General features: G+C 41.9%; 3 protein-coding genes across 3 annotated transcripts; 2 read left to right on the top strand and 1 right to left on the bottom strand.

Moving 5' to 3' along the window:
- Positions 1-2,431: 2,431 nt before the first annotated feature.
- LOC310965764 (protein transport protein Sec61 subunit alpha) lies at positions 2,432-9,086 on the top strand. The gene is made up of 12 exons (XM_083939519.1): positions 2,432-2,531; positions 3,345-3,412; positions 3,504-3,569; positions 3,669-3,747; positions 3,975-4,106; positions 4,271-4,380; positions 4,835-4,988; positions 5,082-5,242; positions 5,355-5,552; positions 5,672-5,863; positions 7,870-7,946; positions 8,059-9,086. Exons 1-12 carry the CDS (start codon positions 2,525-2,527, stop codon positions 8,243-8,245), a joined length of 1,431 nt encoding a protein of 476 aa, XP_083795645.1. The 5' UTR covers positions 2,432-2,524; the 3' UTR covers positions 8,246-9,086.
- A 1,471-nt stretch (positions 9,087-10,557) lies between these two features.
- On the top strand, positions 10,558-16,024 carry chchd4a (coiled-coil-helix-coiled-coil-helix domain containing 4a). The gene is made up of 3 exons (XM_083939278.1): positions 10,558-10,693; positions 13,527-13,625; positions 14,835-16,024. The coding sequence occupies exons 1-3, from the start codon at positions 10,672-10,674 to the stop codon at positions 15,200-15,202; spliced, it is 489 nt and encodes a 162-aa protein (XP_083795404.1). The 5' UTR covers positions 10,558-10,671; the 3' UTR covers positions 15,203-16,024.
- Positions 16,025-16,445: 421 nt separating this feature from the next.
- Positions 16,446-24,931, bottom strand: LOC310965253 (netrin-4). The gene is made up of 10 exons (XM_083938755.1): positions 24,844-24,931; positions 23,787-24,280; positions 23,402-23,707; positions 20,686-20,812; positions 18,644-18,832; positions 18,143-18,359; positions 17,890-18,017; positions 17,693-17,761; positions 17,417-17,587; positions 16,446-16,831 (listed from the first exon to the last, which is right to left on the bottom strand). The coding sequence occupies exons 1-10, from the start codon at positions 24,917-24,919 to the stop codon at positions 16,695-16,697; spliced, it is 1,914 nt and encodes a 637-aa protein (XP_083794881.1). The 5' UTR covers positions 24,920-24,931; the 3' UTR covers positions 16,446-16,694.
- Positions 24,932-26,241: the final 1,310 nt, after the last annotated feature.

Genomic DNA, 26,241 nt, shown 5'->3' on the forward strand with positions numbered 1-26,241 from the left:
CAGGAAAATGTCTCATTGAGATTAAAAATCCCTTTTACAAGAGAGTCCTGGCCAAGACAGGAAGCAAACAAATAAATATGGTCACAATCAGAACATCATCAAACATCAAACAAAGCATGTGCAGACAGAAGAGCCCGCTTCAACATCATTAAGAAGGGATTTAAATCTGTTTAGAGAAACCAGCTCCTTCAGTGTCAGTTCTTTCTGTAGCTGGTTCCATGCGAAGGGAGTACGGACTCAGTACGGACTCTAGGTACAGTTTGTACTTTATCTGATTTTGTATTTTTTTCTGTCAGTATTTTGACATCTTTATTTATTTATTGATTGATTTTTATTACAAACGGGTTTCTGTAGTGTAACAATATGGAGTATATTTGAATACACTATTAAACTATATATTTTTTTGTTGTTTTTTCAGGGGCAGCGTATTTTAGTAGACAAAATCCCCTATCGAATAATGCTCCCACATTGCATTGTACTCTCCGCCTACTTCTGCACCTTGACCACCTGAATTTCCCTATCTGGGATGATAAAGTTTACCTTGACCCATACCATACTTCTATTATGTAGAATTGCCCATTTCAGAATAACGTTTATCCACTTATATCATTGGATTATAGGGTAAAAATGTTGATGCATTAATGTTGCAGCTGGTAAAAGTGGAGCTATTTTAACCTACTTCATGTCAACAGTTGGAGAGCTAACGCCAGTACCGAGAAAATTAAACACCCCGTAGAAACCCATATATTATTTTAACCACATGCATGATGAGAAAAATATTCAGATTTAATCAAGAACACAACTCCTTGGGAGGGTCATAACACAATAAAATATATTCACTTGAATACATCCATTCCTGGCCTGATCCTGTATGTATTTATACTACATCAAAATATACATATTTTTAACAAATTGTATTTATCTAATACAATATTATCAAAAACTTACACAAAAATAACAGTAACACATGATAGAGATGAATAAAATATAATAATAATGAAAATAACAACTAAAAAAAGGGAAAAGGAAATAAAGTTAAAGGCAAAGACCAATGCGGGGGTAAAGTTTTAAATAAACACTTTTAAGGCAGTTTAAATGCTTTGTATATAAGTAGTGTTGGAGTGAAATAATGTATTGCCTGAAGTCATTAGTAAAAGCAATAAAACACGAGTTCTTATCAGTGAGTTTATGGATATAGTCTGTGAATGTTCTCATTTATCCAGGTCATCGTTTCAGTCAAAAGCAACTGGACTTGGTTATTTGATAACCAAGTCCAGTTGCTTTTGACTATAGTATTTTGCCATTGTAATAATAAGATTAATAGTATATACCCGATTGTTTTTCTGTATAATATGTTGGCTCATATGCTTAAGTAGCCTATTTCGCAGTGGAAGGGCTCAGTGCTCCAACCATAGACTATATAAAAAATGGATGTATCTTCTCCGTCATGGTCCGTTCTCTCAACTTGATCCAATCATACTCGCCTCCGGGAGCCGCCATCTTGTCAAACTTTAACTTCGCCTCATTTCGTCTTACCAAAAAAGGGCATTGATGTGACGTTGGGGGGAGGGATATCTGTCCATCTGGCTGACGTATACTGAATTATTATAATTAGCTCCATCGCCCGGGAGCTAGGCTAACAGAACGTGTTACTAGATAAACGGGAGTGGGAGTAAATGTTGAGATTATTTTCCAGAACCAGAGAACAGGAGTCTTTTTTTTTAATTTCCTGTGTCTCTAGCGAAGATCACACCAGCTCTGTGAACCGAGTGCAGGCAGCATTTATGATCTATGATTTAAACTGATATTCAACACAGTACTATGCCCATAGACTGTAAAACACTGACCCTCACGGCCCTAATCCTCCCGCTGCTCCAGATTAGCATCTAGTGCATGTGCTATCGATAGTAGGCTGCTATCCGTATGTTAAGTCTGACATAACACCCTTTCAAAATACAATTTCCAAGTCCAAACGCTATGACCTAAACATACAGACTAGAATTATTTTTTTTTTTGTAAACATGCCTTAAATCGGCTTAATCATGCTGTGAAATCGGCCTGGTTAACAAGGGGCCCAATGGGAAACTGCTCTGTTGTGCAAACTTCTCCTACTGGACACTCTGAGAACTGCAGTTTTTGCATCAACCAGGAAGTCGCTGCGGTTCGGGGGTTGGGTTCAGAGCAGGGCGCCCTCTAGAGGACTGGAGAGCTTTGTCCGGACGGGAGGTTAGATTATAAAGGTTTAAACATTTTAATCCTGCGTTTACCGAGTTTAAGTGTGTATCAACACCTTAGATAAAGTGTATTCACAGACACGGTGGTGTGCAGCCTGATCGGAGGTGCTGGGTGCTGGCAGGGGTGCTGGGTGCTGGTGTGTCTCAGAGCAGTGACGTGTGTCAGCGGCTTGTCTGGTGACGTGTCTCTGCTCCCTCTTTTCTCACGGAGCGGCTGGATGGAGCCACACTGACTCCGCTCACCACTCAATCTGCACCAGTAACACGGCAGGAGTCGGCCCAAGGACACCATGGGGAGTAAGTGCCTTTTTCCTCTTGTATACGTGAGTTGAGGGTAGAAGAAAACACCTCCTGTCTTCTTTTTATCGAACATTAACGGACACACAGCGATCGTCGGCTAATCAGCTAACATGGGTTTGGTTAACGTTAGCATATAACGGGAGCTCATTTGAAGCTTTTATTCTCAGTCAGTGGGGTTATTTTACAATTGTTTTACAGCCATTCCCCCGTTTTGTAACATATTACACTCGTCTTTCAAATGGGAGTCCAAGTTCCTGTTTTACAGCGACTGCTCTCTCTCGTTTAGTCATTAAACGCTAGTTAGCATCATGCTAGCTGTGTGGACTGTTCAACCAGGATCGTCTACTGCAAAGGCAGGTTGATGCTGGTGTCTTAGCGTTTTAAAAGGGAAATATGAGCATGTTGATAGATTGCAATACCACAATGACAGTAACCGAGAAAGCAAAAGGTAATTTAGTGGCATATGTTAAATTTCTAGCTGTCAAAGTCAATTTCAGTGATTGAAACAGCTGATCGACACTGAGCAGCGAGGCCAGGAGTCTGAACATGACTGCATGCTTGTTTTTCCAACCCTGCTCAGGTTTATTTGTTTGTATACATCCCGATTTTGCGAAGAAAATGTAGCCTATTGCTGTGTTGACCAGCTGGCAGCTGTTTAGATGGTGGTTAGTGATGACGTAGCAAGTAACCTGGTTCAAGAAGACAACACAAATATGTTTCTTATATATATATATATATATATATCAGTGTGTGGTGTTCATGCAGTGTCACATCTTCAGGTCTTCTAACCTGTTGCTTTTCTTTCTGCAGTTAAATTTCTAGAGGTCATCAAGCCGTTCTGTGCGGTCTTGCCAGAAATTCAGAAACCAGAAAGAAAGGTATGTTCAAGTCTTAAAATGTATGCTATTAAGTCGCATTATGTCTACACTGCGTTTATGAATGACATCTGCTCCTTTTTAACTCTTGCAGATTCAATTTAGAGAAAAGGTACTATGGACTGCCATCACACTATTCATCTTTCTGGTGTGCTGCCAGGTTAGTATCTGTTGATGAATAACCGTAATAACAACCAACTTACAGGTTCTGTTTAGTGGTGATACTGGTTTGTGACACTGTGTCTTTTTCTTGATTCAGATTCCACTCTTCGGCATCATGTCTTCAGATTCAGCAGATCCCTTCTACTGGATGAGAGTAATCCTGGCTTCCAACAGAGGTGCTTGAATTGTTTATGATAAATAGGGTTAATCACAAAGCTCTTTAATGTTCTTTGCATCTCCTACAAGTAGAAATAATCTAGTTCCAGTGTTATCAGACCTGACGCAATCTCATTATCTCATGTGATAAGTCAAAGGTCAGCAGACCTAGGCCTTTATGCATTGTTTCTGGTGTTTTTTGCTGTATTTGTACTAACTGAGGCTTACTAATGCTGTTCACCTCCAGGTACTCTGATGGAGCTGGGCATCTCACCCATTGTTACCTCAGGCCTTATCATGCAGCTACTGGCTGGTGCCAAGATAATTGAGGTGGGAGACACTCCCAAGGACAGAGCCCTCTTCAATGGAGCTCAGAAATGTAGGTCTCCTACTCACTAAATGTGCTATTTTTAGAACTTGTCATGTACCTTTTGAAGCTGTTAAGATTCTTTATTTTTAAAAATGGCAGACACAATATACAATGTAGTAGTAGCTGTCCCTGCAAGATTACCAATTGCAAATCATTTTTCTGTCTTTTTGCAGTGTTTGGAATGATCATCACCATTGGACAGGCCATTGTATATGTTATGACTGGCATGTATGGCGACCCTTCAGAGATGGGTGCTGGGATATGCTTGCTCATCATCATCCAGGTTAATACAAACTCACTGCTGCTCTCCTGCCTAAATTTTGGAAACTTGTGTATTTGGAAACAGACACACATATTTCCATAGTTTAGGCTGTGTCTGAAATAGTGTTTAGCTCATTCAGGGTGTAAAAAACAATAGAAAAAAATCAATCAATTGAACCATTGATCATTAAATTGAGCTTATCTGCCTCCTCCTTTATAGTAGTCAACCTGTTTTGTGTGTCATATATATTGTGAAGCACTAAGAGGTTGATTATGAAAGCCCCTCTGTGGTGCATTTTCAAATTTAGTTTACAAATATTTGACAAATTAAGATGGAGTTTTAATCATCTCCCTTTGTGGGACTGGCAGAAATTAGAAAGCTCAAACCCTGAATGGTTGATTGTGACTGTTATAATGTTTGGCTGTACACCACTGCTCTGTCTTCTTGAATATAAACCTCCTCTCTGTTTCTTCAGCTCTTTGTTGCAGGTCTGATTGTCTTGCTGCTGGATGAGCTGCTCCAGAAGGGCTATGGTCTGGGCTCTGGTATCTCTCTCTTCATTGCGACCAACATCTGTGAGACGATAGTCTGGAAGGCCTTCAGCCCCACCACTGTCAACACGGGCAGAGGTAAGAGTACTGGGGCGAAAAAACACACATTTAAAGCTGAGTGACGATAAAGGAGATGTATCTTCATCTGTGTTATAATGACTGTTTATCCAGGGACTGAATTCGAGGGAGCCATCATTGCTCTTTTTCATCTGCTGGCCACCCGCACGGACAAGGTGCGTGCCCTGAGAGAGGCCTTCTACAGACAAAACCTGCCTAACCTCATGAACCTCATCGCCACCGTCTTTGTGTTTGCTGTGGTCATATACTTCCAGGTGAGCTAGCAACACCAACTGATTATGTCAAATACGTTAAATGTCTAAAAGAATTTGGACAATCTGTTTTACAACTGTCAGCTTACTCATGGGCACACTTTTTTATTTCCAGGGCTTCAGGGTGGACCTGCCCATAAAGTCTGCACGCTACCGTGGTCAATACAACACCTACCCCATCAAACTGTTCTACACCTCCAACATCCCTATCATCCTGCAGTCTGCCCTGGTCTCTAATCTCTACGTAATTTCTCAGATGCTCTCAACGCGTTTTAGCGGAAACTTCCTCGTCAACCTCCTGGGAACCTGGTCTGTAAGTATATAACGTGTGCTTCACCTCCTGCACATTGAGTGTCAGTCAGGTTCTGTCTCTTGTGTTGTTGTTAGTCATGGACATACAGCATCTTACTTACAAAATCTTTTTTTATTTAGGATGCCACGAGTGGTGGACCAGCTCGGGCCTACCCAGTGGGCGGTCTCTGCTACTACCTTTCTCCTCCAGAGTCGTTTGGTTCTGTGCTCGACGACCCAGTCCATGCTGCGATCTACATAGTCTTCATGCTGGGCTCCTGTGCTTTCTTCTCCAAGACTTGGATTGAAGTCTCAGGATCCTCTGCTAAAGACGTAAGTCTGTGTTTGTACAAGCATTTGCAACTTTTTTTGTGTCAGTCCCACATGAAATTAACCACGGCTGGGACGACATGCTTCTCTCCTGGTTCAACACTATCAGGGTACTTGGGTACCAGTTCAACATGTATTGCGACATTAGAAATATTAAGATTCGATATTATGTTTTGTTTTCTTTTTTACACTAGACTAGACCATAGGAAAAAAATTGAATCATACACTTTGACATTTACTTTGTAACATCTCTACATAAAGTAAACATGAAAGTATTCAGGAATGCAGCTCTTTCAAGGTACAAATATGGGACATTTACTCATGAATATCTCTAAATTGATTCAGTAGAAATGCTTGAATTGTGTCTGTCGTCAGATGTCATCAAATGTATCAGTCATTGTCAGGAATTTTTCTTTTCTGGCAACAAAAACAAAGAATGAAGATATTTCCCTCACAACTTAGTGGTTCTTTTTAATTTATCAGGAACACACCTATTAATCTAATTTCAATATTTTGTCTGAACCCTTATTTTGAAAAACAGACGTAGTCACGTGTACCTTTCCGTAAACTTCACCAAATCTGTCACTGCTTTCCCTGTCACTGCTCTCCGTCGGCTCCATCTTGGTCGTTTGAATGACTTTAATATAAGTGTCAGTATAAATATGGACGCACTGCAGTTGTAGCACCAGCTGATTTGACCACAGAGATTAGAGTGACAGCTCGCTTGACCGCAGTCCAGAAAAACGGGCATTCATGTCGGCAGTATTACCGTTAAAATGTTCTCACATTGGCCCGGCTCCATATCACTTTGTGAGCACATTGTGTCCATACAAGTGTTTCCATACTTTACTGTATGTGTAGCGTTTACCACACTTTGGATTTAAAATGTGAGGGGGCAAGTTACATCCCCACCCATGCTTGTTTTTGTGTTGTTTTGGTAGAAGCAGATGTGCATTACGTCACTCACAGACTACAACAGTAAAAGCAGTAACTTCCTCCTACCTCCAAATAGACAAAACTGAAGCAACTCAATCGATTCAGACGATAAAGAATCGATTTAAAAAAATATTTCATGAAAGAATTACGATTCTTAAGTGAATGGATTTTCTTTTCCCCACCACTCAAACGAACCTACATATGTTACATATAGTTACTTAACTATGATACTGTAATATTCTGAAATGGGCCATTCTGCATGACTACTTTTTCTTCTTTAAGTACATTTTCATGCTGTTTACTTTTGTACTTTAACTTGTGCAACATTTTGAATGTAGTACTTTTACTTGTAACAGAGTATTTCTACTGTGTCGTATTACTACTTTGTGGTAAATACATTTTTTAGGTGAAATGCTGACTTGAATTGATAACTGATTTTGTAAAAGGGTTGATAAACATCAGGAGGGGATGACAACAACTATGGGAAGGTGTGAAACACCTGAGGGCTGTAGTCAACATTATTGTGCGTCACAAACTGTATTAGTTTCAATTCAATTTTATTTACAGTGCCAAATCATAACAAAAGTCAAAACACTTTACATATAGAGTAGGTCAAGACCACACTCTATGACTTATTCATGAGACCCAACGATTCCCCCATGAGCAGCAAGTCGCACACTCTCTAATAAAAATAGTAATAATTATGATAGTTATTATTTACATTATTAATCCAGCAATTTTGTGCGCACAGCTGAACGAAATCCTTCCCTTTAACGGGCAGGAACTTCAAACAGACCCAGCTCTGTGGAGGACTGGGAAGAAAGAAAGAGAAAGACAGACAGATGGGCAGACAGACACAAATACAGATCGACAGTCCTAGAGATGCAAGGACCACAAAAGTAACAGTTACTATAACTAGAAAATGCAATTTCTACAAAATTGCGGTGTGAATGATGAGTGCTGAATTGCTGATGCTATTCTGCAATCATGACTTGAATGTGTGTATGAAGAAGTTAAAGTAGTATGAATACTTGGAAAACCTGACTTGAAAAAACAAACTGTGTGTGTCTCAGGTGGCGAAGCAGCTGAAGGAGCAGCAGATGGTAATGAGGGGACACAGAGAGACCTCTATGGTGCATGAGCTGAACAGGTACAAGCAACCTTACAAACACAAGTCTCAGGTTACATGTTTGTCACTTGCAGAAAATAGAAAGTTATCCGCTGGAATATTTATGTATTTATAATGTATTTACTATTCACAGGTACATCCCCACAGCTGCTGCCTTTGGTGGCCTCTGCATAGGAGGGCTGTCTGTCATGGCTGACTTCCTGGGGGCCATTGGTTCGGGTACAGGAATCCTCTTGGCTGTGACCATCATCTACCAGTACTTTGAAATCTTTGTAAAGGAGCAGAGCGAAGTGGGCAGCATGGGAGCACTGCTTTTCTAGAAAATACCAACCTTCTGACACATATCAGACACAAAGCATCCACCTCCCATCATTTTTTTATTTCACACAGTACATTTTGAAGCTGGGATAGATCATTTTTCTCTGCCACCTGTGTTTTCCATCATTACCTCTGAGCATGTCAATGCTGAGAAAAATGTTTTGGTTACTCCCAGTGTTGAGCATAGTATTGTGTGTCTTGGTCCTATTACTCGTATAGTTATTACCCATTTCTCTGCAGGCTGCCTAAATCTCCACTGACTGTCTTATCAGCTGAAGAATGCCTAAATGCACACAAGTGTGAGGTGCTGTCTTTGACTTACCTCAGGCATTATTCATTGCACCATGTTCAAGGAACACTAAGACAGTGACACCGTGTTAGTGCTTGTTTCAAGCTCAAAGCACTACCGGACATTTCGGGGGAAAGTGGAAAGAAAGCCATGTCACGTTCATCGCAAGTAGCAATCATGCTTGAGTTTTCTGGGGGCCTATAGTAGGTTGTGAAAAGTATAAATAAAATATGCTTGTACTCCTGATAAGGTTTCTGGTAATCTCAGAAAAGCTGTTGTTGGTTTTTATTTTGATATTTGAAATGATGGACTATGTTTATGTTCACTCTGGTCTTAGCAGGACATGCTCTCTGTCTCTGGGTCCTCAAAGCAAAGTGTTTGTCTGTGTCGTCATGCTCTTTTATTCCCAGACTGAATCGCTGCACAAAACCGCCTAGGTGGTAGGAATGAGGGTGGGTTTGATAGGGACAAAAATGGGTTTCATTTTGGTTTTTACTTTATGTAACAGACATAATTGTGTAATTAAAAAAAAACAGGATTTTTTTCCCAACATACTTGGATATTGTGTTTTTATTCCGACTGTAGCCTTGTGCTTTGCCATTGCATGTTTTGTGACCACTACAGGATATCGTTTTTGGTCGAATAATGAAGAATAATGTAGTCTATAGTGTCTGAATGGTCTTAGCATGTGTTATTGATAGTTAAAGCTGGGTGTTAAGTAAGATTATATAAAACAAACAGCAACAACCTCTGACATAGTTATCAACTTTCTAGAGCTTGTTTGTTTATTTATATTTTAAAAAAGGGTCAACGCACATTAATTAACGAGAGAAACAAAGTCACACATGTAAATGTGCCAGATTTAGCCATACATGCTTATTTTCATCTGCAGTCACTTTGATATTGTCCTTTAGAGTTGACACATTTATTTAATGAAAATGATACAGAAAGACAGTAATCTGAATTTAAATACATAAAAATATATTAAAAATAAATAATAATTAGACTTAACACAAAATTATAATATGACATGACCGTACATTATTCTCTAGTTTGAAAGTACTCAGTGAGGTTGAGGGTAATTTATTTCACATTTATGTAAGTAACATTTACCATATAAAACCAATACGTTTAAAAATAATCTAACGTTCTATTTCTTCTGTTCAAATAAAGAAATACATTTTAAATTCAATTTTGATTTTCCCTTAAAGATTCTAAAATTAGTTTTAAATATAAAGTAATATAATAATTTAGAGAATTAGATTTGTAGGATGTATAATGTGTAAGATTTTGATGTGTTCCTTAATACTATAATAACATAATAATACATAATTGATATGGTAATTATTAATCAGTCAAAGTCAAAGATTTTTTTGTGTCTTTTTTTAATGAAAATCTTTATTTCACAATTGAAAAAGTACAAATAATCAGAATAATCGTAGAAACGGACCAACAGATGACAGATAAAGGGACGGCATAAAGGAATAAAATACAAAATAAATATAAATAAAATAAAGTAAAAAAATATATAAAAATAAATATATAGATAAGGCCCTTCTTATTCTGGGGTAAGTGAAAATGAGTTAAAGTATAATAGTGTACATTCACTTTTCTTGTTTAGCGTCAGTGACAAGTTTTTATATAAACACTGAACTTCTGTGAAGACGTTAAAGTTAGGAAGGGACTTCCTGTGGAATGTGGAGTTTTCCCATTAGAGTCAGGAAGAAAACTGATTTGTCATCATGTTCAAAATTTTAAATCTTTGGGTCTAATTGTTAGTTATATTATTTAGTTTTGTTGTAGTTTTCCATGTCTCTCCAAAAAAAACAGACAATGGTCAAAAATACAAAATAAATGTAAAATTGTTTCTGGCTCATATCCGCAAAAAGTGCACATTTCATCCAGACATACAAGGGTAATAATGCAAAATGAAGTGAATCTCTGATTTGTGTTAAAGCTCTTGACATTTTTTTTAAGGAGTGACGTCATCACCGTGCGCCTACATGTGACCGGAGGGGGTCAGTGTCAGCGGACGCCGGGTAGTTTGTCAGATGAGAGCCTTCAGTTCAGTGATTCCTCTCACACCGGTCATCTCTGAGCACACAGGGCGAGGCTCGACGGCCACAAACCCCGGCAGACATGTCGCACTGCAGGCAGGAAGGTAAGGTCGATCCGCTTCATTCATTTTACCTCCACGGCTGGACAATGTCATCCGGAGAGCTACCATGCTAGGCTAGCTTTCTAGAAACAGCGTCCATCCCCGTAGACTGCAGGGGGTAAGCTTCATTGCTGTCTGCGAGCACAGCTAAGCCTCCAGCAACAGTAAAGGGCCGTTATACGAGGGCATGGTGTTGTGGTTTGATGTGTAACTAAATCTGGAGGGTTAACGTTCACGTTGTCAAACGGCAGAGCAGTTGATCTCGAGTCAAAGCCACGGGCGCAGTCCGCCCCCAGGGGTCACTGTCAACCAGATACTGCAGCCGGACCCTCCAGGACCAGGGGCCTCATTTATTAAACTGTGCGTATAATCCTGCCCAAAACATTGCGTACACACAAAACCATGAATGAGTTATAAAACTGTGCGGTACGGAAGCCCTACAGGGTCATAGATCAGATACATTTAATTTCCTCAGTTTTCTAGTGATAACGAGAGAATTAATTTGATAGATAATGAATGAAACGTGATAGGTCTGAGATTTCCATCACACCTGACATGTCATGCCCCATAAAGACTCATATCTTAAAGAACACTTTAGAAAACACTGACAGATGATTTCAGTTGGTTATTTACTGTTATGCAATGAAACTGTAATGTGCACATTGTAAAACTCCTCCCTGCACTGGTGTTTATGTTGTAATATAATGTTGACAATAAAGTTTGTTAAAAAACAACAAAAAAAACTGTAGTTTATGAGGACACCAGGCTCACTCACACCTCTGATAAAAGCTGAAGCCGTTCTAACCGTCTGCTTAGATGACGTGCACTAATGTGAACATTATCTGTGTCCGGCCTTGATTGAAGAGCTCCTCTGACATTGCTTCACTGAATTATGTTTCCTGCAATGATTTTGTTTTCTCCAGATCAAATGAATCATTTTGTGATCACGAGAAAACAGCTCAAAATGATCTCGTTATCACAGGGAAACAGAGGAAATAAAATATATGTAATTATGACTGTTTAGAGGACACATTTGCACGCAATCTTTCCTTTATAGATTGCTGAGGGGCTGGAGCCGATCCCCAGCTGACATCGGGCGTGAGGCTGGGTACACCCTGGACAGGACGGCAGTCTATAGCAGGGCACACAGAGACAGACAACCATTCACACTTACGGGCAATTTTAGAGTCATCAATTAGCCTAACACGTGCACGTCATTGGACTGTGGGAGAAGGCTGAAGGAAACCCACGCAGACACGGGGAGAATATGCAAACTCCACATAGAAGGGCCGGGATTTGAACCAGAAACCCTCTTGCTGTGAGGCGACATTGCTAACCACCATCCACCGTGCCGCCCACCAATGAATTCCCACCTGCGGTAAATTGTGTGGGGATGATCACCGCCCAGTGTCATCCCACTTTTCCTCCCACTATCCTCCAAAAATGGCATATGTTAAATAGCTCATGAATATTGACGCTATCTTAATGAGGACGTTACATTGACTCGTGATAAAAAATGACACCGAATAAGGCGAGAAAAGCAAGGTTCTCCGAGGTGGAAATGGAGGTTGAGCTCCACAAAAATGTGTTGTATGGGGGCTTCAGTAGAAGCATTTCAAATAAACATAAACAGAGCGAGTGGCAACATGTCACCGCAGCTGAGAATCAAGTAAATTTGACCGTTATTATTTATAAGGAAGTTTAGCGTATTTATATATAAAATATCAGAGGGCTATTTAAAAATGGGAATAATATGGCCGGCCTTAATGTGTTTATATGAAGTGATAAAGGAAATGAAGGATGATATTTGAGGGCATTATTTATGACACGTGAGATCCACACATCAGTACTTTCTAGCTCATCAGTGTCACATTTTTACTGAAAACAGATGAATGTAATAATTTCCTAAATTTAAACAATGATTGTACCCAACGAAATTCACTTTTTCAATTCATAATTGTACTGCATCGAGCTGAGCCGGAAAACAAAGCTCTCGATCTACCAGTAAATCTTCGTTCCTACCCTCACCTATGGTCATGAAAGCTGGGTCATGACCGAAAGAACGAGGTCGCGGGTACAAGCGGCCGAAATGGGTTTCGTCAGGAGGGTGGCTGGAGTCTCCCTTAGAACTCGGAGTAGAGCCGCTGCTCATTTGCGTTGAAAGGAGCCAGTTGAGGTGGTTCGGGCATCTGGTAAGGATGCCCCCTGGGCGCCTCCCTAGGGAGGTGTTCCTGGCACGTCCAGCTGGGGGGAGGCCTCTGGGAAGACCCAGGACCAGGTGGAGAGATTATATCTCCACACTGGCCTGGGAACGCCTCGGGATCCCCCAGTTAGAGCTGGTTAATGTGGCCCGGGAAAGGGAAGATCGGGCTCCCCTGCTAAAGCTGCTGCCCCCACGACCCGACCCCGGTTAAGCGGTTGGAGATGAGTTGAGATGAGTTTCATAATTGTTTGCCATGACTTTGCACAAAACGTTTTCACAACTTCAGCCGAACGCACACACCTGCAGTTATAAAATTCAATTAAACATGTTATTAAAAACATGTGGACTTGATAATTAATTCAAACTGCATCTTAACTGCGTGCCAACAGTATAGTCCTATATTAGTATAGCCTATTCACAACTAGGCTTTATACAGTGTGAAATACATTTGCTGTCAGTTATTTTATAGTTAATGTGTGTGTTTTTCTGTTGACTCAGCTGTTTTTCATGGTGATTCCATCGAGTGTCGCTGATTCCCGAGTCATAAAAGCTTTATAAATGAGGCCCCAGGTTTTCTACTTTTACTTATTGTGATCCTTGATGTCATTGTTGTTTGTGTTTCTGTCATTTAAGGTAAAGATCGCATCATCTTTGTGACCAAGGAGGACCATGAGGCACCCAGCAATGCTGAGCTCATTGCAGATGACCCCGATGATCCTTATGAGGAACAGGGTTAGTGAGTGAGGTTACATTCACACTGCAGGCAAAAGTTGACTTCTGATTTGTTTTTATAAAGGTGTGAAAAGCACAAATCACATAGAACCTGATCTTTTCAGTTCTGATATGGTCCACTGTCATATGTGATCCTAGAACGTCACTTGCGTCACGATGCCACCACTGCTCTGGCTCCGTATCCGGCTGTTAAGTCGTGACTTAACGCCCTTTCAAAATATGATTTCTGGGTCCAAGCCGCCCCGAGCCTCATATTTCTGCAACGCAGCAGTGCTGTGTTCCCCGTTTGAACGGGTCTGAGTTTTTAAAACAACCACGTAACTGTCATTTTACCTCTTTCATATGGATGAAAAAGCTGTCTATCTGATGTTAGAGGAGATCGTAATTGTTCACATGTTCGGCTGCTGTCAGTTTTGTTTCAACGGAGCATTTGGACCTGAAAGTAGTATTTTGAAACCATGTTATGTCAGGCTGATACACACTTCTGTACAGAAGCAGCAGCCATTTCTCCACAAAATAAGCCATAATTAGAAATGGGGCTCTCTTTCTCCTCATCCTCGTTATCATCTGCTCACAAATCCACTGCATATCAACTTATAAATGAAACCGTAAACAGTGACTTCAGTGGCCTCCATGTTTACGTCCGTATGTGTGTGTGATGTCTTCAGTGATGTCAGCTCAGGACCCTGACCAGTTCACTCTAGAATCTGATATTGTCCACTTTTAAAAATGACGTGAACAGTCAAACAAAAAGATCTCAGATCTGGGCATTACATTACATTTTATTTAGCTGGCGCTTTTGTCCAAAGCAGCTTCCAATAAGTGCATTCAACAATTCGGTAACAAACCAGATGAGCAAGTTATTAATTAAGTGTGGAAGCTTCAAATAAGCAGATCTAAAGAGTGCTACATAAAAGTGCTTTTTTTATATATATATCATCGCCTTAGCCAAGGTGCAGTCGAAAGAGATGTGGCGGAAGATGTGTAGATTTTCTGCCTTCTGAATGTTGATGAGGGGCTTGTTCCACCATTTGGGAGCCAGGACAGCAAACAGTCGTGACTTAGTCGAGTGACTCGGGCAATAAATCTAAATTTGAGCACTAAGGCTTGAGGTCTGATGTAGCCTTAGTTAAGTGGTACTGCCTTCCACTCATTCCCTACCTCAGAAAGTTATTCTATCAACTTCCGTCTGTTGTCCTGTTTCTCTAGGTTTGATCCTGCCAAATGGAGATATCAACTGGAACTGCCCGTGCCTGGGCGGCATGGCCAGCGGACCATGTGGCTCTCAGTTCAAGGAGGCCTTTTCCTGCTTCCACTACAGTAAGGAAGAGGTGAAGGGCTCCGAGTGCATCGACAACTTCCGTAACATGCAAGAGTGCATGCAGAAGTACCCTGAGCTGTATCCTCAGGAGGAAGATAGAGAAAGTTCCTCCCAAGCAGAGTCCAACTCTGGTTCTGTCTCCGCCGCCACGACTGAGGGCTCTGCCTTACCCCCTGAGACTGACTCTTCCCCAACACCCGAGTCTGCTGCCTCACCTGACAGCACGTCACCTACAGAAAACCAGACTGCCAGCTAAAATCCATCGTTGTCGTCCAGGCTTCTCTGTGTGCGAGCACTGTCCAGCATAACTGACTCTCCCTGAGGAGCTCTGTTTGGTCTTTCCTCCTGTTTAAGCCTACAGAGAAGGCTTATTGACACAACTCTAACTCTCATGGGCCATAGTTGCAGGCCATCAGAGAAGGACTTTGTGAAGGGAAATGTAGTTTATGAACAAAGGCATAGGCTGTTTGCTGAGCACTCAAAAAACATTAAATTATATGATTTAATAACAGTGGGCCAAGCTACCTGCTGCAGGGACATTAGTTGAAAGACTCACTTGATATGCAATTGGAGTTTCATTTGCTGCTGTTCTCAGCTCAGTCAGAATAGCTTTTCTGTTAGCGTTCATCACGTGTGTTGTCCTCTTAAATGTTAACAGGCCAGGAACATCCCTCAGCACTGATTATCACTAATTATCCAATTTGACAGAAATCAAAACGGCAATCACTAGTTCAATGTTCAGCTTTTCATAGGGATTTACCTCAACTCAAGATAGATTTGATGCTGAACAGTTAATCCATTTGCTTTTAATCACTAAGAGACCAAAACACATGTCATTTGTAAAAAAACAAAAACAAAACAAGCAACTGTTACAGCCTCTATTCAGTGGATATTGCATTCATATTAGATGTTTTAAGCTCTGTTTGTTGACATCTTGTATAAACTTCAGGGTCTCCATCTGTTGCTTTATGAACAATGGTCGTCACATTTGTTAATTGACTATCTGGTCTAGACCAAAGTGATGTGTCACATTTAACTGTCACTGCATAAATGTTTCTGTTGTCTAACACTGTCTAGAGCCTCCAGTTGGACGCTGTGGTCACCATTCAGTGACATTCAGGCCTTCAAAGACTTGATGGCTTTTTCTGAAACGTGCCCAGATTAAAATGATCATTGAACAATTTCAGTTTTCTTTTTTATTCTTTTAAAGTCAAAGATTTTCCTTCTCACACACTGAAAGTGTAATGTTTTATGTCTCACTGGATTTACATGGAAGGAAATTGTGACTGTATAAGATGAATCATATTTTACATGTGTATATATACAGTATAAATATAATGTAGTTTCATAGCATTTTATTGAATCCAAATTCTATAAATTTAGCTTTAAAATGTATTTTATTTTCTATTTATAACAGTTATAAATATTTATGAAACTGAGTTTGACATGGAAATTTAACTGTCACATTTTTTCTATATACAACTGCTTTAATCTTTTGTACATGGCTCTTTGCTAATATAGAAGAAGAGGATAAAACTGTAAGAGATTTGTTCATCTAACAAATCCAGGTATTATTCCAGTCTTTATTTTGTGTTGCACACACACATTGTGAGTACCTTTCTTCGACCGATCATGAGTTTGACTCTTGGTTAATTCGTCCATTTATTTTCAGTCCCTTTTCTGAATAGTCCACTGACAAATTTCCTTGTGAAATCCTCTGAAGACCGTCTCATGTCCATGACCAATGTTCATGTACAGCCGTTCCTCAGGCCCTGGGATATAAGTAGGCCGAGTCGGGGTGTCCACGGGGCCACCACACTCTGCATGGTGACCAGTAGACGGCCTGTCCCAGCCTCCTCTGGGCCCGCCAGCAGGTACTCCATACCTGGTGATAAGACATTAATTGATTCAATCTATCCTTTTGGTGATGGTTTGATATTTTCTAACTTTTGTGTTGTTGTTAAATGAATCTCTTTAAAGAGGGACATGTCATCCTCATTTACAGGTTCATACATGTATTTTGGTTTCCACTAGAACATTTTTAAATGATTTAATGTTCAAAAAAAGTTTTTTCCCTCTCACTGTGTGTCTGAATATACCTGTATTCGCCCTCTGCCTGAAACACTGTTTTAGCGCCTGTCTCTTTAAGACCCCCTGCTGTAAAAGCCTAGTCTGCTCTGATTGGTCAGTGTTTCTGAGTCTTGCACTCAGCATAGCTGCACCATCATTGGAAAATGATTGTAGCATCACTTTCTACCTATATAAAGTATATTTGTGACATCACAAACATACAGAAGTCCTGATTTTGATACTTTCACGACCTGCTGGAACTCTTACATCTTACAATATGGGGTATTTTAATGCTAAAAGATTATTCAAGAAAGCCTTGAAACTATTAACTGAAGAGTACTGTGCTTCATGTACCGTATCACAAATTAATTTTCTTTGTCATGTTTGGAACTTGTGTTACCTGGGTTCAGAATAGGACAGGTGCAGCCTCGGCTGGTCCAGGACAGAGGATAGATGCTGATGGTCCCCAAGCTGAGCGCGACGTGACCTGATCGAAGGACCTTGCGAACCTTAACCTGCACTTCTGCATGACTGCCTTTGTCATGAGCAGACAGCACAGCTACCTTGATCACTGTCATGGGCCACACAGACAAACAGAAAAGTGAGAAGGCATTTTGAAGCAAGTATAGATCCCAATTTTACCGTTTTTAATCAAGTGATAGACATCATTTCTTACCATAATCATGTTTGGTCTTACAGAGGTCAGACACACTTCTCAGCTTTTTCTCTTTACAGCTACACTTTCCTGTTTACAGAAATTCAGTTAGGATCCAATCCACTTTTATCTCCATATGTGAAACACTATGATTCTACAATTTTAAGCCATGCAATGCAGATAATTAGCAACACAGCTGTACATAAAGATTTGCACACCTGTGTAATGCAGAGCAGAGACTGCAAGCTCCTTCGACCACTGTACCTCTTCTTCTATTGTGAACATATGATCAAGATCAGGGATTTTCCCACCAATGGGCACATTGAACACCTGATTATTTGAGTAGCTGCAAAAGCGGAAATAAAACCATCAGATTAACTTTTATTGTTAACAATTAACCACAACGAGTTCAGTTTTATCTTCTTAATTGATGTGCAAAGAATTTGGCCATAGATGAAGCTTATGGATAACCTGTCCAGACACTGCCCAGTGGTTGAGTCGCAGCTGTGAGGGCAGGCGCAGGGTTTACAGCCCTGCTCTCCAAATCCCCAATAGCCAGGCAGGCAGTGGCTGCAGCTTGTGCCGCCTACACCAGATTTGCAGGGACACAGCCCGCTTCTAGGGTGGCACCAGGGTCCCTCTTCTCCTGGACGAGTAGGCAAAGATCCCTGTGGATCACACCAGCAGCCTGAGAAACAGAGACACAGATATATTTGTGTATACTGCGCAAAGATTTATTTACTCTCTTATTTTACTGTCAAATTATGAATTAACAAACATAAGCCAGCAGATGGAGCTATACGACATGATGGTCCTGTTTCATTTCATCCACAAACATCCCTAACTTTGAATGACTTCAACTGACATCAAATCAATCATGAAACGTCCTTCCATTTACTTGGTGGTGCTGGTTAAAAACACATGAGCCAATACCACACCAGTGTTAGTAACCTCCTGTCCTGAATCTCTTACGTGTGCAGGCGTGGGGGGAGTTGAGAGGAAGCGATGGGTGGCGGTGGTAGCCATGGCGACAGCGCTGGCACCTTCGCCCGACAGTGTTGTGTCTGCAGTCATCACAAACGCCCCCACTGGTATGGCCGGAGGAAAGCCATGCCCGTTGAGAGAAGTGACAGCTATCTGCATGACCGTGGCATTGGCACTCTGACGTCACAGCGGGGTGTGATGTTGATGGACAAAGTGAGCACATCAGGACGGGGAGGAGAGAGAAAGCCAACAGAGAACTTTGGTGACAGGCAAATCAAAGGTCTGTTATTTTGATTTAGTCAATGTTTATTTAATGTTTTAAAAAACACATTATCATTCTCTTTCTGTCTGTCTGAGTATTCTTGCATTCACCCTCTGAAATGCTCCGTTTTAGCATCTGTCTCTTTAAGCCCCCGTCCCAAAAGAGGGCAGCCAGGAAATGACTCACTCCAGTAGTACTTTCTAGTTATATATAGCATAGTTGTGACATCACAACCATACAGAAGTCATGACAGCCCGTTTAAAGTCACGGTTTATAGCTATATAAATCAAAGCCATAATAGTAATAACAGTTTCTGAATACAGGCTATGTGAATTTCTATGTGGATTGAGTGTTTTGATACTTTTACGGTATTTATAAAGCACCTCCACCTACTGTATAATCAAAAAGACATGGAAATCTCACTTTTTTCACAATATGGGACCTATGTTTGATATGTCGCCAAATTTTTTAGTTTAAAACATTTAAAAGATAAACTTTCATTATCAACAGAGTGTGAAGTAACAGTTATGATACTGAAATTAGCATGTTTACCAGCCCCACCTCTTTTGTGCCCCGAGAGGTGGCAGTGAGTTACTAAAGTGTCCAGAGGATGAAAATGTAGAGCTGAGCCGGCTCACAGAAGCAGCTACACCTTTAGCAGTACAACAATTATCAGCTTTACATCTAAAACTAAAATGACCAACACCTGAAGTAAGAGACGGTTGCAATGGACGGGTCCCCAGAAAGTCCAAATACTGTACATCCTGGTGGAGATTGCTCGTTAAGTGGAGTCAGCGATGCCATGCGTAGACGATATGGCCTGCTAGCTTGTCAAAGGCGGGGAGGTTTCCGTGGGAGTGTACCTGTGTTCCCCGCTTTGTATGTGACTGGGGAACATCAGACCCTTTTCCTATGTTCCCTGCTTTTCCCAGAAATAGTCCTATGCTCCTCGTTCTGTTATTTTTTCAGCAATCAGTGCTGAATTCCACAGCAAATAGGCCTATAGACCCTAACACTACCCCCTAACCCTGACCCTAACTTTAACCCCAAACCCTAACAAAATTCTTAATTAAATCAGCGAAGGCAGAGGCTTATGCGACCAGGGAACATAGGACTCTTTTTGGGACATAGGACCCAGGGAACATAGGGATGACATTGTTTCCTTTATGACCGTAACATAGATATCCATGTGGTGGTTGGTAATACGCTGTCTATCTGTACATAGTGTGCATGTACACTGATGGAAACAACAAATCAGAGTCAAAAACCTTGTGTGTGTATTCATATGTGGCCATTAAAGCTGATTCAGATTCATCTCGTCCAACTTGTTGACGAGATGAACGAGAGTGTGCGTTGGCGAGAAAGACATGGGGTAGAGCAGGTTAATGCCGGGTCGCTCTTAGCCTAGCCTGGCTCCTGGCTCACAGCCCTGCCTGTGCCTCCTCTCTGCTGAACTATTGGAGTCTGTGCGCTCCACTGAGCGAGTAATTTCCTCCAGGATGGAGTTAAACGCTGACTCTTAGTTTCAGGGCATTGCAGGTTTATTGTGTTTTAAACTGTACATAATTTTGAACAGTTTCCTCTCAATCATGCAATTATTGCATAGGGTGAAATGCTGCCCCCTAGTTTTTGGAGCATGGCTGCAGTAACTACACATTGCCCTTTTAATAAGATTTAGAACGTGATTAAGCTCACTTTTAAAGCTCTTTCCTTGACTTTTTCTTTACAGCAAGTTGAGTAGCATGCAATGCTGTTGGTGGTCACTTACTCTGGCATGAGTTGGACTCCCCACTGCTGCTGTTGGCAGGACTCCAGGGACGATCATTGTAGAGAGGGGCACACTGCTCACAGTGAACTCCTGCTGTGTGGTGAGTACATAGGCACCTACCAGACACCTGCAAAACACATCTGGGACTGCTCAGTTACTTCACTTCCACTGGCAGACTTTACAGACACCTGCTATCTGGAGACAGCTATAAAATAGATCCAAGCAGATGGTGTAAAGAGGAAATCAAGCCATTAAAAACTATTTAACGGGCGATTTTGCTATCAGTGAGTACATTTTACATTTGGACCTAACATCCTGACGTGTGTAACAACTGTAATAGAGCACAGACCCGTGCAAAAAACGGACAGACACAAGTCTTTTGTCTCTGTCGATGTAATTACTACAATAATCATTACATGGATTAAACAGGGCATTACTTTTCGTTGTTGGACCAAAAGTGAATGAGGACGGCCTGATTTCACTGTGGTTATAATATTCTTATCAGCAGAACCTTTGTTGTTGAAGTTTTTAATAATATATTTAGGTTTATTAAGACACTTTCAGTCAGTAAGTTGGTTTTCATGTTGTAGTTCAAAGAAAAAGGAAAACAGAACAGGTACCTGTTCAGTTTTGTGTCCTAACTGACACTGTGATTTTATTTTTTGTTTCATTATTGTTGCAGGTGAGGGGGGAGGTAACAAGGTACAACTTGACTCGCTTCGAGTGTGTTAAACAATGCAATTGGTAGCTGATATTTCCTGAGAAATCATGTGTGCCAGGTACCTCAGTGCTACTATTATTAGTAGTATTCATTGATGGAACAGAAAAAGAAAAAACTCACATTTCCGCAGAATGAAGTGTAACTCACATTTTTATGGGGAACTGCTGTGGCTGCTGTGGACCAGCTGAACCTGCACACCAACAATGTCCGTCCACTAAAAGTGTTAGTTTTTATTCTGACAGACTCAGACTGTTAACAATTGTCTGACTGGATTATGGAAAGATGGAGATGTTTCCATTCTCCTGCCGTGCTTTGGCTTTTGGTGTGTAGCTACTGATGCAAGTCAACACAGTCTCCTAAATAAAAACTGAGCACACACGCGCTGAGCACACGCACACTGAAAAATGTTCAGCTAAAAACTGTAAATTAAATAATTGTATGGTTGAAATTATGTGTATGCAATTTATTTGTAATCAATAACTGGTACAGGGGGGTGAAAGAGTGATACTAGTGTGATAAAAAGTATAAGAAGTCCTAGTGAATGCTTGATCACTCCACTCTCACTCATCTTTAACGGCTTACCCGGGATCAGGTTGCAGGGGCAGCAGCTCTGGCAGGGGACCCCAAACTTCCCTTTCCTTTGCCACATTAACCAGCTCTAACTGGGGGGTCCCAAGGCATTCCCAGGCAAGTGTGGAGATCTAATCTCTCCACATAGTTCTGGGTCTTCCCCGAGGCCACCTCCCAGCTGGACGTGCCTGGAACAGATGCCTGAACCACCTCAACTGGCAGCGGCTCTTCTCTGAGTTCTTCATGGATGGCTGAACTTCTCACCCCATCTCTAAGGGAGACTCCAGCCACCCTCCTGAGAAAACCCATTTCGACTGCTTGTACCCGAGACCTTGTTCTTTCGGTAATGACCCAGCTTTCATGACCATAGGTGAGGGTAGGGACAAAGACCGGTAGATAGAGAGCTTTGCCTTCCGGCTCAGCTCTCTTTTTTATCTCTTTCAACGGTGCGGTAGAGCGACTGCAACACCACCCCGCTGCTCTAATTCTCCGGCCAAACTCACACTCCATCGTCCCCTCACTCGTGAACATGATCCTGAGGTACTTGAACTCCTTCACTTGGGGTAAGGACTCATTCCCTACCAGGAGTAAGCAATCCACCGGTTTCTTGCTGAGAGCCACGGCCTCAGTTTTAGAGGCGCTGATCCTCATCCCAACTGTTTCACACTCGGCTGATCCAACGAGTGCTGAAGGTCACTGACCGATGATGCCATCAGGACCACATCAACTGCAACCCCTCCCCTCCCGTCCCCTCCCCACCTCGACTACGCCTCGATATCCTGTCCATGAAAATCACAAACAGGATTGGGGACAAAATGCAACCTTGGCGGGGGACAGCCCCCACCGGGAACAAATCTGAATTATCCGGACACAGCTTCCGCTTTGAGTTTACAGAGAGTGAAGAGCTGGTCCGTTTCACGTCCAGGACGAAATCCACATTGTTCCTCTTCAATCTGAGGTTTGACTATAGGACAAACCCTCCTTTCCAGCACTTTAGAGTAGACTTTACCAGGGAGGCTCGAATCTCATCAGTCCCTGGGGTTTTGCCACTGTGGAGTTGTTTGACTACCTCAGTGACTTCAACCAGGGATATTGATGATGATCCCCCATCGGCCTCCAGCACTGTGCAAAATGCTCCTTCCACCTCCCGATTACCTCATCAGTTGAGGTCACTAGTGTCCAGCCCATACTGTAAACAGCTTGGATGGTTCCCCATTTCTCCCTCCTGAGGTGCTGAATGTTTTTTCACAGCACCTTGGTGCCGTCCGAAAGTCCTTCTCAATAAGTAGACCATAATAAATAATTACCTATTTTAGTTGGTGTACTTGTACTATGGGTCAATATCAGACTGTATGGTTAATATAATAGTACCAACAAGAAACTGCTTTCACCCCTGTATGCACCTTCACAGGAAAAGCCACTCACCGTGTTACTGTCCTGTCTTGTGTCTTTGCTGCTGTTGTATGGTACACAATACTCAGCATGTCCATGGCACAGGCAAGTCCCTCTGGCCAGTAAAGTGTAAATAGCATAAGGTGCTGTGGTGGATGTGGAAGTCATAGCTGAGGCGGCAGGGCTTATCCGCTCTTCAGGGGGATTTAGAGGTGCCGGACAGGTCTGAGCCCTTAGCAGTCTGATGCGTAGGTTAGTGAGGGTGAGGCGGGCGAGGCCCTCTGGACTGTAAGGATCCAGTGTTTTAGCACTGCTGGGGTCTAGTGTCCGTAATATTACCTGGGAGGAGAAACAGATCACCAATCAGGACTGAAATAAACATCTGCCATAAGATAATACATTACATCTTTTGTCTTACCTCTCCCCCACTGCAGGGTGTAGCGCTGGTATACCGGGATGTACACAAAGAGTCTGGCTGAGTAAAGTCATCAGGTAAACCAAACTGCATGCTGCAATTGTGGGCGAAGAGCTTAAGAATGTCCCAGGTCTTTCCAAAGTCAGCTGATCGCTCGATGGCCATGGCAGCAGGCCGCGGTGACCTGAACACTAACACTACATGGGACAGACAGAACTGTGTTTCCAGGTCCAACCGGATCTCATCCTGCTGTTCCTGCGTGGTGGTGCCCGCACCTGATACCCACCAGGTGTCCGGGTGCAAGAAAGGGTCATCAGTCATGTGAGTGGATGGGTGGGTATCCTCAGGGCAGGGAAGGTGGGGGTTCACGGGAGGATGGGGGCAAGGGCTTTGGTGGAAGGAGTTGTTCCCACAGCAACTTGAGTGTGTGAGGAGGGTCCTGCCACTAGCAAGGTTCCCAATTGGTGGACTACAGGCATGGTCCACACATCTGGAAACTGACACAGAGTGCAGTGGAGAGTGAGTTATATCACATAGCAAAGGACATTTCAGATAATCAGTGTTTTACATTAAATCTGGTGGCACTAAAACATTCAAAAAAGCAAATGAGCTTCCCAGCACTGACATCATGGACAAAACCAAGTTCCTCTTCATTTTGTTTTTCATTAATATTTCATTTGCCTGAGCATTGTGCTGCTGCCTCTTGCAATGATGTGACATCTAATCCTGCCCTTTCCCCATCGGACAGCATTGGTCTCAGGTTACATGAAATGGCAAGACACAAGCAACCCCTGCTCTCAAATTTATCGACAGATTTGGCCTTAACTTTAGTTTTAGGACTGCAAAAGCTAAGTGAATAAAATGTCACCTGCAAATGAAGAATTATGTAAAAGGTCATCAGTTTCATGGACATTAAAGCAGTTTAGTCACAATAACTGTGTGCCCAATCAATAACATTGCCAAACCACAACGGGAAAATGAGAAGGCAAGTCCAGCCAGAATGACGCAACTGATTCAGAAAAAGAGCCTCAACAGTAACAGAGATGATGATGCACCTCACCTGCTCCGCTCCTCGGCACAACCAAAAACAGCCAACAGAGCGCCACCAGCATCTGATGCATACTAAACACTCTCATCCTTGTGTCTGCTCTTTACAACATACATGGTACGATAAACGCCTTCCAACGGAGATTGGTCCTGACATTATGTTTAGCTTATCTAACGGACCAGCGCATTTCCCTGCCAATTACGCAATGCGCAAAGCCTCCAGATGAATCCAGGAGTATTTTTCCGCTTTTTCTCCAGGAACAATGTTGAAAAATGTATCATCGGAAAAGTTCAAAGCATCTTCAGGAACATTAGGGCACCTCTCCAGCAAAAAAACGGATAATTCTTTAGTCCAAGAATGAACACTAAATATTTTACATTACAACCAAATGTTTCTCATTTCCATTTGATAGATGTTTGTCTTCATCCATTTTGCGCAATAAATTAAGTGTATCTGCTCTCAGCCTAAACGATGCAAGCGATAGGTCCCTTCAACGCTAATTATTAATGAAAATACTTTAATTAATTCATGGCCAACCCGAGACCTCGTTGTCCCAGCCAGGTCCAGGTCCAGCGCTCTACGCGTTTACGCACAGGAGAGGAGTGTGCGCTGTATTTATCCATGCTCCTCCCCAACCGCACACACTGTAAAGACGTTGTACCGCAACAACACACTAAACCAAAACTATACCCAGGATTGAGAAAGTGTATTTTTTTCTGCACTCAAGCCGACTTTCATCCATTGGGATTCTGCAAAAGATCGTGCACAGGGGAGGACAGATTTGCGACTCGCACGGGCTCCTTAATGCAGTTAATGTGAACCAGCCGCACAGCGCATACCAGCTAAACCAGGTCCCTCCACTAACCAGGGCCTCGTAATGAGGCGAGGAAATTAGTTTATCTACCTCTGCCCTCCTGTTTTTCAGCTACAGTAATTCCGAGTTACAGGTCTCTTTGAAGTGTAGTAGGAAGAAACCTGAGGAGGGAGACAAAAATAGTTCTCAGTGCAGTTATTTGCAGCTTGATGGCGCATTGTGGCACCAAAAGAATCTGACAGCTTGGAGTTTCATGCAAATGACTTAGACAAGAAAACGGCCTTTCTCCCATCTGTCTGCCTGACGGGATAGATTACTCTGCCATTCTTCATTATAGCACTGGATAATAAACATATGGTCTGATACATGACAGTCCTTCTTTTTAAAAAATCGTTTTAACCACACGTCAGGAAATCTTTTCTGAGCCTGATGTATTTTCCGTCCCAGGCACCCTGAAGAATAAACACAACGTCTCTTCAGTTTTATGGCTCAACTTCAAATAGAGAGGGCTCAGAAAATTGGAATGGACACACAGAATTGGATTGATTTCCATAAGCCTTTAGTGCAATGCAAATTGTTTACAGACCTGCCTGCTT

This window comes from Echiichthys vipera (assembly GCF_963691815.1).
Source record: "Echiichthys vipera genome assembly, chromosome: X".
Taxonomy (NCBI): Eukaryota; Metazoa; Chordata; class Actinopteri; order Perciformes; family Trachinidae; genus Echiichthys; species Echiichthys vipera.